We start from the raw sequence: 14,036 nt of genomic DNA, 5'->3' as shown, positions 1-14,036 counted from the left end.
TCTAACATGCGTTATTCGTTACAGTTACGTGATCCATGAGGACCACCCCGGGCAGCGGCTTTGTTATTTCCTACGTTCTCTGAGTATTTACTCTCCTCACTTTCTCTCTCTATATATTTGTTCTAACACTTTTTTTGCCCCTTCAACGCATTGCTGCCCCACCTTTGAACGGACGAGGCTTCCTCCACCCAACCCTAACCCGGTTTCCCATCTGCTTGTATGCTTCATAATTGCAGAGATCTGCTTCTTGACTCCCCCCTTTCTCTCTCTAGAATTCAACATCTCGATCTTCCAATGTTCTCTCTCTAATTTTAATTTTTCTCTCTCTATTCTCCTCTGAACTCTCCCTCTCTCTCTTAGCCTCTCAATCCCTGAATTCTATCTCTAAAGTTTTCGTCTTTCCTGTTTTCCGTCTCATTTTCGATCTGAATCTGTGAATTCTGTGTTTTTTCTCTCTCTCTAGACCTCCATATCTCTTTCTCTCTCTAGGCCTTTGTATATCTCTTTGTAGACCTCCATATCTCTGTCTCTCTCTCAAGTTCTAGGTTTGAGGGTTTAGAGAGAGGGAGATGGGGAAGGGCGGGTCTCTGAACGAGAATGTGCTGAGAAAGATCCTTCTGAGCTATACATATGTGGGGATCTGGATCCTCCTGAGCTTCACTGTAATTGTATACAACAAATACATTCTCGATCGGAAGATGTACGGATGGCCGTTCCCTATAAGCCTCACCATGATCCATATGACCTTTTGCTCTACTTTAGCTGTCCTTCTGGTTCGTGTTCTCAAGGTCGTTGAGCCCATCGGCATGAGCAAGGAGGTCTACCTGTCTTCTGTAGTCCCTATTGGTGCTCTCTACTCGATGAGCCTCTGGTTCTCCAACTCTGCGTACATTTATCTATCAGTATCTTTCATCCAGATGCTCAAAGCCCTAATGCCCGTTGCTGTTTACTCGATCGGGGTTGGCCTTAAAAAGGAGACCTTCAAATCCAATGTCATGGCGAATATGCTTGCTATCTCCGTTGGAGTTGCAGTCGCTGCCTATGGTGAAGCTCGATTTGATTCATGGGGGGTTTTGCTCCAATTGGGTGCTGTGGCTTTTGAGGCTACCCGCCTGGTTTTGATCCAGATCTTACTTACTTCGAAGGGGATCAATTTGAATCCCATAACCTCTCTCTACTATGTGGCTCCTTGTTGCTTGGTCTTTCTCACTATTCCATGGCTCTATGTGGAATTCCCTATTATTAGAGAGACTTCGACGTTCCGATTCGATTACTTCATATTTGGGACCAATTCTCTCTGTGCTTTTGGTTTGAATTTGGCTGTTTTCCTTTTGATTGGGAAGACCTCTGCTCTCACCATGAATGTTGCAGGGGTGGTCAAGGATTGGCTCCTCATTGCCTTTTCGTGGTCAGTTATCAGGGATACAGTGACCCCAATTAATCTTTTGGGGTATGGGCTCGCTTTCTTGGGTGTTTGTTACTACAATCACACCAAGTTGCAGGCTTTGAAGTTGAAGGAAGCTCAGAAGAAGAGTGCTCAAGCTGAGGAGGAGGCTGGTTTGCTAATGGAGCAGAGGCCTGATCGAGAAGCTGAAGGTCGGAAGGATGACTCGCCAGTTTGAGACCTCTTCAGGTTGTTGGGTCTCTTTTTTCTCTCTAATCATTCGTAGTTGTTGTCAGGACCATATATTATTCGATTTATATTTGAGGGGTCCTGACTTTTGATTTATCTGCTGCTCTGTTCTTTAAGGAGGTTGAGATGTGGACCTTAGGAGATTTCCTGTTTTTTTGCCTTCTGCAGTTGTTTAATTCTTATGCACACTCTTATTTATGAAATTAGAGATATGGGGTTTACAAGTTCAAGTTCTCATCATTTTGCTTTTGCTACTCCTGATCTGGTGTTTGAGTCTTGTGGGATTGTCGGTGACCCAAATTCAGTATTTAGTGGAGAGATCTCGTCTAGGATATTTTGTTTTTTCTAGCTGGCTTGCCGATGTTCCACGAACAAAGACTAATAAGTTTAATATATATATTTGGTTTGGGAATTTCTTTTCCCATGTAGTAGGCCTTGTCTTGTGGTGTTGGATGAATGGTATATTCTCTTTCCATTGAGGATGATTTAGTCTATTTGGATTTTACATGTAATTTTGCTTTGCTCTTCTTTTGTTTGATCTCATTAATTTCAGATGATTTGTTAATTTTGTTTGTATATTAGCTTGATCAATGATGGGTAGCTTGGTTATGGTGAGTATTGCGTGCCTATACAAAATTTTTTGTACAGTGGCCATGTTATGTTTCTGTTAATTACTTTTGACAGTACCGGCCTTGTTGTTCATTGCAGTGTTGCTTCCACGCTTGAGGTTTTTTTGCATGACATATCTGCTACTGTGAAATATTCCACCTATCAAATCATACAGTTCATATCTAGTTGCACAAATAATGTGGGAGTGTTTTAACTTCTGGATGGAGGAGGCAACAGTGGAGATTGTTTTCAAAGTGACTTGATAAATTCTTGAAACTGAAATTTAGTTCGGCCGTTGGTGTTTTATACATTCAGGCTCTGTATGAATATTCGTGATTTCATTTTGCAGCATGTTTCCATTACTATTTTTTGCCCTTCTATATTGTATTGCTAAAAGGTCATTTGTAATCAGATTAATGGGTAGCAGATCATTAGTAATCAGAGTAATCATTAGGCCCCTTTGAATAAAACGATCACCCAGCCCAATTCCAAGTTTTCCTTCCAATTTGCAAGGAAGTTCACCATCTAATGCTTATCGGAGGTATTGACAAATTACGTCTACTTGTGAGTGTCCAAAATCATGCAAAACAATCTGAAACCTCTTGTGTGGCACAGTGATCTTTATTCATCCATCTGGTCTTATTCATAGTATCTCCCTCAATGTGCAGTGCTGAATGAGATGGCGTCATGTAGTTTTTGTCCTAAGTGCAGCATGGAGAGATGAAAGATCTTTACCCAAGAGGATTTTGCATTACAAAAAAGGAATTTCCTTAGAAAATTCCTGGTAATAACTGAGAGAGGAAATTTCTGCTAACCATTCTGTACCTATTAGTTCCTAGATCCCTCTTATTATTCGGCTTATTGACCTCCTTCATTTGATACGACAGTTGCATTTTTCATGTCCACTCTACTCCATAAAATATAAAACGTGCATTGAAATTTGTAAGTTTCTTTATTTCCTTAATGTACAGCTGAGTCGACATGTGATACTATATGGGAGTATAGAAAGCGTATCCCTTATTAGGAAAATACCTCTTCCTTCACCTACTTTTCATGTTCATGATGTTTTAGTCATATAAGCTGTAATCTGCTGCTGCCATTCCTTCAAAAGTTAAAACTTAAAACCCATCTTGCAGGGCATGTCTATCAATGAATCCTGGTTTTCAAGGTCATAGGATTTGCGTGATCCATCTTATATAGTAGCCTTAGCTTTATTTTGCCTCTTAAATCGTATTTCTCATGGGCGTTATGTACACAATTTAGAACATGGTGGCCTCGATCATGGCCCCCTTATTCAGGTAGATGATCAAAATTCATTACTTGATCTTGTTGGCCAAGACCTTAGCCATGATGTGGTTTCTTTTTTCTTTTTTTGGAGGGGGGCCAGGGGGGATGGCTTCTAATAATTAAAAGCTTATATAGAGATTTACAGTAGTGGATTTCTGTACCTACACTTGATTGACAATGATCTGGACAAACAATGAGTATTTTTTCTGCATCATTGTCATTAATGGGGCGAAACGATCATTTTTCTCTACCCATAACACTCGTAAGATTTTATACAACATTAAGACAGAATACTCATTCTTTCAACTGTTGTCTGATTTGATTTCATGGCGGTCATTACTCTTGTAACATATCTTATTGTGATTTATTTATTTAAATGTGGATGAAATCCAATGCATGAAACTGTAAATTTTTTCTTTATTTTCATCTCTCTCCCATTCATATGAGATTCATGTACGTCTTCCACCTTCTCTTTTTTATAAGAATGACAAACTATTCACTAGCATACATAACGGGAAGGGAAGTCCTCAACAAGTTCCCTGAATTCGATCTTGATAACCTCGCAAGGGTCTTCCTTTCTTTCCTTCTCCCCCCCCAACGCCCAACCCCCCCCCCAAAAAAAAAAAAAAATACTAGCATACAGATTAGGAAGGGAAGTTCTCAACAACTTCCCTGAATTCAATCTTGATAACCTCCAAAGAGTCTTGCTTTTTTCTTTCTTTTTTTTAATTAATCTCCCAAGTGTATTGGAAAAGAAGAGGGCTTTGAACTTTCAGCGCCATCTGCTCTCTGTTCACACAAAACACTACTCTTTTATTTCATCCTTTCAGAAGCGTCATTCCTATCATTCTGCACTCCCCTCCTATAAGATGATCATGTATGAAATATCTTCCAGAGAACACCTTCGTTGTGCATTCTTGAATACGAAAAAAATTCATGATCCCACCTGCTGTATCCATGTTGGTATTTCTTTCATTGTTTTGATTTTGGAGATATTTTGATCCTTGTCATGGATGTGAAATATGAAAATATTTCAACTTTCCTTCTTGTCTAATTTTGTCAGATTCTTTGGCTTCTTATAATTTTTAAGTCAATGAGTAATTGGAATAATCAATTCTTTGAAATTGCCATTTTCATAATCTGGGTTCTGTTCAAATGGATCCCTTTTTTCCATATGGTTGGGTAAGTTAGATCCAGAGCTTATATGGGATAATTGGAAGCATATTGCTTGAAATAAGTGTGCAGGATTTCTAAATTATCTGTATCCTTTGAAATTTTGTTTGATTATATTGAGATCACTTTAAATCTTGGAATCTTGGAATCTTGGATATTTCTTGAAGTATCCCATATTCTTTGAACTTGGCAGTGCTTCTTGAGTTGTTAAACTTGAAACATGGTTTGCTGACTCTCGTGAGTCCCAAGTTTGACTTGGTGTGAGTGCTTGCAATCCAGACTAAGACCAAGCTTTTAAGCTTCTGCTTTGAACTGGTCTAAAGATTACAGAGCCTCGGTTAGTTCTCGCTCAGCTCCGTTCCTTACAGAATATTCTCTTTCATCCATTCATTCTGATACATAAAAATATGGCTCACAAAAATAAGAAAAGATTCCCTCTAACTGATCACCATGTGATAATAATTCTGGATATAAGCATTGCAAGGTGTATTCTCAAGATAAGCATGACCAAAGTTGTGTTGAGGAATTAAAGATCTTGTATACATATTACACCAATCTTGATTCTTAAATGACACAGGATGCTACATTTTTTGGAAATTGTCCTTTTACACTGGTAGAATCTTCCTGGATCGTGAATATGTGGTTATATGTCGAGTATTGTGTTTTGTTCCTGCGATTCCCCTTTAGCCTTAATTTAGTGACCTCTTCAAAAAAATTGGGTTGATTTAGCTCCTTCGCAAGTGAAATATGGGTGATGTCTCTTCGAGCTTCGGCGATCTGAAGTACATAGGAAGTGGTGACCCTCTTCAGCAGTATTGGGGTGGGGATCAGATTCTAATGATCCTACGCACTACAGCACTGTCCTGCGGTACGGCATAGAGGTCAGGCTTAGTGACTAGTGTCAAATTAGCTTCTTTTCAAGTGAAATATTGGTTCTCTCTTTTGTTCCAAGAGACAAAAGTACTTTGAATTTATGAGGGGTTTGGTTTGATTCCATTGGGAAAGGAAGTATGGATCTATAACCTTCCCAAAAATAAAAAAAAAGATTCTATACAATGAGACTATTTATCTTTTGTACAAAGTGGTCACAATTTTTTACAACTATTTGATGTGAAATGGAATTTGATAGTTTGGATGTCTCATAATTCCTTATATTTGGGAAATCCATAACCTTTCATAAGGGGATTATTTATGGGACATGTCAACTTTCACTCAAAAAATTATTTGAGGCTCCTGTCCGTACTTCAATACTTGTTACCTGTGATTCCAAATTGGAACCTGCTACCTACCATGGTTCGGCATGAAATGGTTCATGTACTCAAGTCAGATGGGTCAAGTTTGTGGCAAAAAATCACTTTTTTAGATGAAAATGTTTATATAAGACTATTCTACAATAGAGAATTCACCTAAAAAATCTAATAGAAAAGAGTGTTTGGAAAGTGGAAAACCTTCCAATTGATCATCTTGACTTCGGAATCTATGTAGTGAGAAAAAACAAAGAACTTCAAGTTTTAAAAATAAGGCATTTTGTAACAAATTATCTAGACCGTCTATTTTTTAGATTTTTACATATTTATATACATGTTCGGTATATACTGTGGTTGGAATTTAAATTTTATAATTCGGGTGGGACATAAATTTTCAATCCATCATAAGTTTTTTGACGCTGAAACTGCATCTTCCTGCAAAATTTTGAGGTACGCCTTATATGTACAGTAAAAGTTGACATCTTATAGGAACCTCACCCTTTTTTACGCCTTTTTCTTTAACGCTCAGGTTACGTGAGTGGGGTTCGCATTAGAATCAGCAGAAGTGCCGGTTCCGACTTCTTCAAAACGAGTGAAAACAATGGAGACAATTTTTTTTTTTAATGTGGACTTAGCTTTTCTTTTTTTAATGTGCACTTAGCTTTTTTTTTTTTTAGAAAGGGTGTGGTTTGCATAAGGTTGCAACTTTAAACTATCAAAGTAAGGTGTACTTCCAACTTTTATTTTAAGAGGTAGTTTTTGAATCGAAAATTTTTAGGATAGTGGGAGAATCTATTTTGATTTGTAATTATAAAATTTTAATTTAAAAAAATGATTCAAATCAAGTAAATTTGTAAATGCATGGAAATCTTCAAAATGGATGGTCTATATAATGTGTTGCAAGATCTGCTATATTTAAAATTTGAAATCTTCTTTTTCTCCGGATTTATACATCTTGATTTCGAGATGATAAATTAAATGTTTGTCACTTTTTTTTTGAAGGAGGTGCATCTTTATTCTACATTTTAAGGTGTCAACCTTACATAAACCTTTTCTTAAAAAAAGAGTTTATATAAGGTGTCCACCTTATATTAATAAATAAGGTGTCCACCTTATATTAATAAATAAGGTGCATCTCAAAAATCCTCTAGAAGAGAGAATTGCTATATTGGAAAATTCTTCCATTGGTCATTGTATCGAGATATATGGGTACAAAGAAAAAAGAATTTCAACTCCAAATAACAGTGCATCTTTCAACAAGTTATTTAAATTGTCCATTTTCAAGATTTTAGAAGTATTCATAGATTTGTTTGATTTGTACTAATTTTAAAATTTTAAAATTTCATAGCTTAGGATGAACAAAAATTTTCAAGTCATCATAGGATTTTTGATTTCGAAACTACATCTATAGGAAAACTTTAAATACGCACCTTACTCTGAGTGTACGAAGTGTACCTTATGTAAACCTCACCCTCACCACTTCCTTAAATGCCTGCGCTAGCGAGTTCAATGCCAAGAATCAACCTTTGGGCATGGGCATCAACTGACAAGGGTACGTGCCCTAATCAGATGCACATAAATTCGAGCTTATGGGTTTGCAGTTTGTGCGTTTAATTTCCTGCAATGACGCATTCATGCTGGTGCTGTACCAATTTTATGTTCGGTCTCTTCTTCTTCTTCTTCTTCTTCTTCTTCTTCTTCTTCTTCTTTTTCTTTTTTTTTTTTTTTTTTTTTTTTTTTTTTTCTTTTTTTTTTAACAAGAGTACTTATTTGTCATTAACTAATTACATGGGAAGTACAAAATATTTCTCAAAGGAAAAAGTTTTTATAGACCTGAGGCTCTAAACAATCAAATCCGATCCTACCTAAAAAATTTCACTAGAAGATATTGTTTTGATGCCCAAATATCTTCAAATTGATCATCTTGACATCACCATGCATGGATATGAGAAAAAAATAGATTTCAAGTTTAAGAAATAGTATATTTTGTAACGCATTTTTGGACCGTCAATTTTTAAGATGTTCATAGATATATCAATCTACACTATTTTTTAAGCCTTAAACGTTATAAATAAATATGAAAATATATTTTAAGAGTATCACAAAGATTTTTTGAAAGACATCCAGAAATTTTATTGATCAAGAGAAAGATATTAGAAATTACATCATTAGAAATAGTAAGAGATGCCAGAGAGACACCACCCTTAGCTAAGGCATCAACAATACCATTAGCCTCTCTGTAAACATGGGTGAAAGAAACAGAAATGGAAGAAGTAACATCTAAAATCTTTAACTGTAAGGAACGAAGTTCCTAAGGGATCCATAGTTCCTTTTGACACCACTGGATCACATTCAAGGGGTCTCCTTCAACCAAACACGTGGAGCCTAAATTCCGCTCAATAAAAATCTCCATCCCCTTCAGCACAGTGTATAATTCCGCCAAGTTAGTAGTTGCTATGCCAATAGGACCCGCATAGGGCAGGAGGATATTACCAGAGGAATCTCGAAAGACCCCTACCAAAGCCAGCAAGGCTTGGGTTTCCAAAAGAACTCCCATCAAAATTAAGCTTAATACAGCCCAAAGACATTTCGACTTACATCTGTGTATACTAAGGGAAAACAAATTGGGGAGATTCATCATGACATGAACTTTAGAGATACCCCAACCTTCCTTAGTCACTGAAAGACCTGACCAAATAGACAATTTAATTAGGTGGATTAGTTTGTCAAAAGGTAAAGCAACCCCTTCGAAAGTCCTCCTATTTCGTTCTTTCCATACCTCCCAAAAGATTTTTCTTTTAGCTATTTTCCAAAGCACACTACCCACTTTAGGAAATAATAGATGAGAGAACTGATGGACAAGGTTAAGAACATTTTGTGGAAGAACAAAAGAAATACCAACCATGCCCATTAACCAGTGCCATAGTCTAGAAGTGAAGGGGCAATGAAGCAATAAATGGTTAACTGACTCCCCATATTGCTTACAAAGTAAGCAAATATTCGGAAAATTTTTTCCCAAATATTCGGAAAATTTTTTCCCTCCTGAGGAGATTATCAACAGTTAAGATTTTATTTTGGGATGCCAACCAAACAAAACCTTGGATTTTATGTGGAATCGGCCATTTCCAAACTTGGGTAATAAAAGGAAAAGACCATCTACACCTGTCATGGAAGAACAAATTGTAACAAGATTTTACTGAAAAAACACCATCATTTTAAATTTCTCAAACGAGCATATCCTCAGCATCTTGTGCAACATAGACTTTATCCAGCAATGCACACCATTGTGATAATATTACATTATTCAGCCGTTTGTAAATAAGAGGTAAATTCTAAAAATCCTACGGCATCTCCTCTCAACTGTATCATAAATCAAAATAGCTGGGTTTGACATCACCAGGAACAGGTCAGGGAACACCACTTTAAGAGGACACTTCCATTTGTGATACCAAAATAAAGTCTGTCTTCTTCTACCAATGTTCCACGTAAAATAACTAGAGATCATAGGCCTGCAATTAAAAAATAGCTTTCCATACATAAGAAATTTTGCTACCTCTTCCACCACCAGGCCATACACCATAACCCCCCAATCCATATTTGGCCACAAAAAGTTGACACCACAGGTGATCCTTCAACTGAAAACATCTGCACCACCATTTACAAAAAAGCGCAAGATTGAAATTTCTCAAACTTCGGATTCCCAAACCTCCTTCAAGCTTAGATGTACACATTCTATCTCATCTAAGAAGATGGAATTTCTTGCTACCTCCATACGATCCCCATAAAAATCTCTCATCATTCTCTCAATCCTTTTAGCCATCAAGGGGGGAATTTCAACAACAGACATCTGGTATACAGAAAGATTGACTAGGCATGATCTTAGTAAAGTGACCCTACCCCCCAAGGATAGGTATTTATACTTCCACATATCAAATTTAAGTTGCACCATCTTTATCACCTTATCCAAATAGCAATAAGGAATTTTGAATCCGAAATTGGTAATCCCAGGTAAGTAATGGGAAATAATTCAACTTTGCATCCCATCACTAAAGCCAAATTCTGAACTAACATCCCAGAATAGTTAATTACTACTAAATAAGATTTATGAAAGTTCACATTAATCCCCAACACAACTTTACATATTTCTAGAAATCTTGCGACATTTCCTAACTATTCTTCATCTGCATCACAGAAGATAATAGTATCGTCCACATATCGTAAATGCTAAACAATAATATTAGAATTCACAATTTGAAATCCCTTGAAATTGCCCAAATTTTCAACCCTGATTAGCATAAGGCTGAAGCATTTAGCATAGATGGTGAATAAGAACGGAGAAAGCATTAAAAAATCCAGCAGGGCTGCCCTTAAAAAGCACAAAGAAATGAGTCGTAGAGAGGCAGCCAAAGATCCAGCTTCTCCATCGAGGTCCAAACCCTATATGTTTCATAATTTCTAGTAACACCCCCCACTCCACCCTATCATAAGTTTTTTTCATATCCAATTTAAGAGGCACCCCCGCTTTCTTATTCAACATTTGAGAATGAATACACTCTTGAGCTACCAATACATTATCAGTAATTTGACGGCCCTTGATAAAAGCATATTGTGAGGTTGAAATAAGAGAAGGCAGGACCCCTTTAATGCGCTCAGTTAAAACTTTCGCAATAATTTTATAAATACTCGAAAGCAAGCTGATTGGTCGAATGTCAGATAACCCACTGATCATTGATTTCTTAGGAATTAAAGCCAGAAAAGTGGAGTTAACTCATTTAAACAGACAACCTTTAATGAAAAATTCTTTCCCCATCAACAATAAGTCATCCTTCACCATATCTCAGAATCTATAAAAATAGACTAGAGGAAATCCATCAAGACCAGGTGTTTTGTCTCCAGGCAATACAAAAACAACATCTTTAAGTTCGTCAATAGAGATGTCCTTTTTCAAGGAGGCTTGTTGATTACTAGTCAATGTTTGAAAAGGAACACTATCGAAGTTAGGTTGCCAAGCCAACTCCTTAGAAAAAGCAGCCTTAAAGTGTTGAATAACACCAGCTTCCATAGCCTCACTATCATCAGGATCAATTCCAAGTATTGAAAGACCCGAAATATCATTTTGTCTTCTTTTGAAACTAGCAATTGCATGAAAAAATTTCATACTAAGGTCACCTTCTTTCAACCATTTATTCATTGATCTTTGCTTCCAATATAATTCCTCAATTCTCCATGCTCCTCCAACTGTTTCACTTTAAGATCACGCTCCCAAACCAACTGATCAATTAAAACACCGTTCTCTTGAATGTTAAGGTCCATCATCTCAATCTCTGCTAGACTTACATCTATCTTGGCTCTAAAATCCAACTGGTTCTCCTTCTTCCATTCTAACAACTTATGCTTTATATTCAACATCTTTTTATGGATTTGGTAGTCCATGGACCCAAACACCACAGTGGTAGACCATGTTCTCCTAATAAGTTCAACCGCCCCTTGATTCTCTAACCTCGAATCTGAAAGGTTTAGGGCCTCCCTTAAGACTTCCCGTAATAAGAAGTATTAAGAGATGCTCAAAAGGCAGCCGCACCAAGGATTTAACTGAAACAAGAGGGAAGACTTCTGCCCAATCTGCTGCAATAAAAAATCTGTCTAATTTGGACATAGCAAGATTCCCAATATTATTATTAGACCAAGTGAATCTTGATCCAATAATTGATGGGTCCAAAAAGGCATTATCTTCAATGAACCTAAACAATCTCATCATAGTGTTTATAGGGTGACCTGCTAAACATTTATCAGACCATTTGATAAGATTAAAGTCCCCCCGAATAACAAATGAAAAAGAAAAATCCCTAATCACAGAAGACATATCCTCAATAAAAGAGCATATCAAAGAAGAAACAGAAGGGCCATATATATTCATAAAACTTCAAGAAAAACCTTGAGTAGGATCCATAAACCCAAAAAATATGAAACTATTTTTAACTATAGACAGAAAATTACTAAGTACTAACGGATCCCAAAGGACTCAAATACCACTAGAATTTCCCACAGCATCAATACCACAAAAATCAACATTTCTAGAACCCCAAACTTCCCTAGCCATAGAAAAAGAAGTCCTAGGAAGTTTGGTCTCCTGTAAAGCCAAAATTAAAGGTTTGTACTTAGAAACTAAAAACAAAGCATCTTTTTTCCGCCTGGGGTCACCCAGGCCCCGAACATTCAAAGATAAAATACTCATTAAAATGAAGAAGGAGAGGATGAAGAACCTGGTCTAGAAGGACCGACCCCACCGCTCACTTCAGGCAATAGCATGGACTCCCAGTCATCGTCATCAGGCGAGGAGGAAGAGGACGAGGTGCCGAGGTCAACAAATTCTAGTTCACGGAAAACTACCCCGGCATTAAGGAAACCTCCTTTAGGGATGCCCCGAGCCTCCAGTGGAGCCGAGGAGCGTATACCTCGACGAAATGATTTCTTCCCCTTAGCCTTAGCTGATGCCTTTCCCTTCGGAGTATAAGCCACCAAATCTTTAATAGGGCGAAGTTCAGATGGGTTCATAGAGTCCTTCATGTTCATGGCTTCTTTAGTTACCCTGTGTTTATGAATCTCGAACATCACCATCGCCAAAGGAGCATTCTCCAAACTCATATCAAGCAGCAGCTTTTGGACCAAAGGGGAATCATCAGTAGTGGTTTTACTTGGTAACGACGACCCATCAGAAGGAGAGAGGAGGACCCCCAAAGGTAGTGGCTCAGGAACCATCACCAAAGGCCAATCCGAGGGCGTAACAAACTCAACATCTCCCACAAGAGCATCCATAAAAGGAGGTAAGGCGTGAACTTATTCTTTCTCCAACAACATCCGAGGTTCATCTGGGTCAGCCACCATTGTGGCCATTGGATCAATTAAAAGAGGGTCAAAGCGTTTGCGACTTTTCTTGGGGAAGCCCTTAGCCGCTGCATTCCGGTATAGCAAAGGGTGCATCTTGCTGCGAAGGATGGCCAAAACAATCACCAAACACCAAGCTCGACCCAGACCTTTCCACTGAACCACGAAGAAGATAAAAGCAGCAACCGGGCATGGTGAAGCAAGGTGAGGCCAGATATCAGCTTTTTTCAAACAGGGAAGGATAATATCCTTAGGAACGGAAACCACAAGATATGCCTCCACTCGTAGAATGGGCAGTTTCCCAAAGGTGGCCTGGTGGCATGACAATCTTTCCTTAGGTGTGCAAGACACATTTTTAGAGGACACCGCCAAAGTCAAATCAATTGCACTATTAATACTCCAGTTATTTGATGGACCGGCACAAGCACCGTTAGCCACCTTCTCTAAGCAAGCACATTGCGACAACGAGGCATTGTCAAGAATCCAATTTTTTGGCACAAGTTTCGGCATTAAATCTGCATTTTCCACAATCCCAGTTTCCAAATCCCTCTTCAAACCATTCAAATCTCCTAGCTTAATTTCAGGGGGTTACGAAAAAAGATACAAAGGCCTTGCAAATACTCCGGAAAACGCCCCACAGGTATCCAACGTTTTGAAACTTTTGGGGTTACCTTTTTTTGAAATTTGAGAGCCCTAAAATTCCGTTGGAAAGGAGTTTTACGGTTAACTTTGACTGGGGATTCTTTGGCCACCGGCGATTGTGGTTTTTCCATCCCCTGCATCTCTCTGCCATGGCTACCAACAAGTTGCCCACTAGGGGCACCAGCCTGTGTAGTCGAAGGTGTGGATTCATACCGTACTTGAATGACAAAAGAATCCTCACCAATATTAAGACAAATATGGTCAGGAAAAATATAAATTTTAACTTTGGAAACTTTGACGCGAACTCCAAAGCATACTGGATTTAAAAAAGAGTCCCAATCCATGTCTTTGTAAAAGCCCACAACATTCACATTCCTTTTAATAATTTCTAAGTTCCATGCATATAAAGGAATGCCACTGAGATAAATCCAAACAATTTCTTTCTATAAAAAAGAGCTATGATCACTCTGCTTCCATAAATCTAGGGATAGGAGGCTACCACGAACTCTACAGAAGCGAATCTTGAGAGCTCTGGCGACCTTATCCTCATATTTCAATTT

The 14,036-nt window shown here is 37.9% G+C and overlaps 1 protein-coding gene across 1 annotated transcript; it reads left to right on the top strand.

Moving 5' to 3' along the window:
* The first annotated feature begins 219 nt into the window (after window positions 1–219).
* On the top strand, window positions 220–2,061 carry LOC18434081 (putative sugar phosphate/phosphate translocator At2g25520). Its single transcript, XM_006844156.4, has one exon. It carries the CDS (start codon window positions 570–572, stop codon window positions 1,620–1,622), a length of 1,053 nt encoding a protein of 350 aa, XP_006844219.1. The 5' UTR covers window positions 220–569; the 3' UTR covers window positions 1,623–2,061.
* The last annotated feature ends 11,975 nt before the right edge of the window (window positions 2,062–14,036 follow it).

The sequence above is a fragment of the Amborella trichopoda genome, chromosome 10, assembly GCF_054954075.1.
Source record: "Amborella trichopoda isolate Santa Cruz 75 chromosome 10, AtrichopodaSantaCruz75HAP2 v2.0, whole genome shotgun sequence".
NCBI lineage: Eukaryota > Viridiplantae > Streptophyta > Magnoliopsida > Amborellales > Amborellaceae > Amborella > Amborella trichopoda.
This window is presented reverse-complemented; position numbering and strand designations above follow the sequence as displayed.

What these genes read in the sequence shown, in the direction of transcription:
- LOC18434081 (XM_006844156.4), top strand. Translation starts at nt 570, where the DNA reads ATGGGGAAGGGCGGGTCTCTGAACGAGAATGTGCTGAGAAAGATCCTT.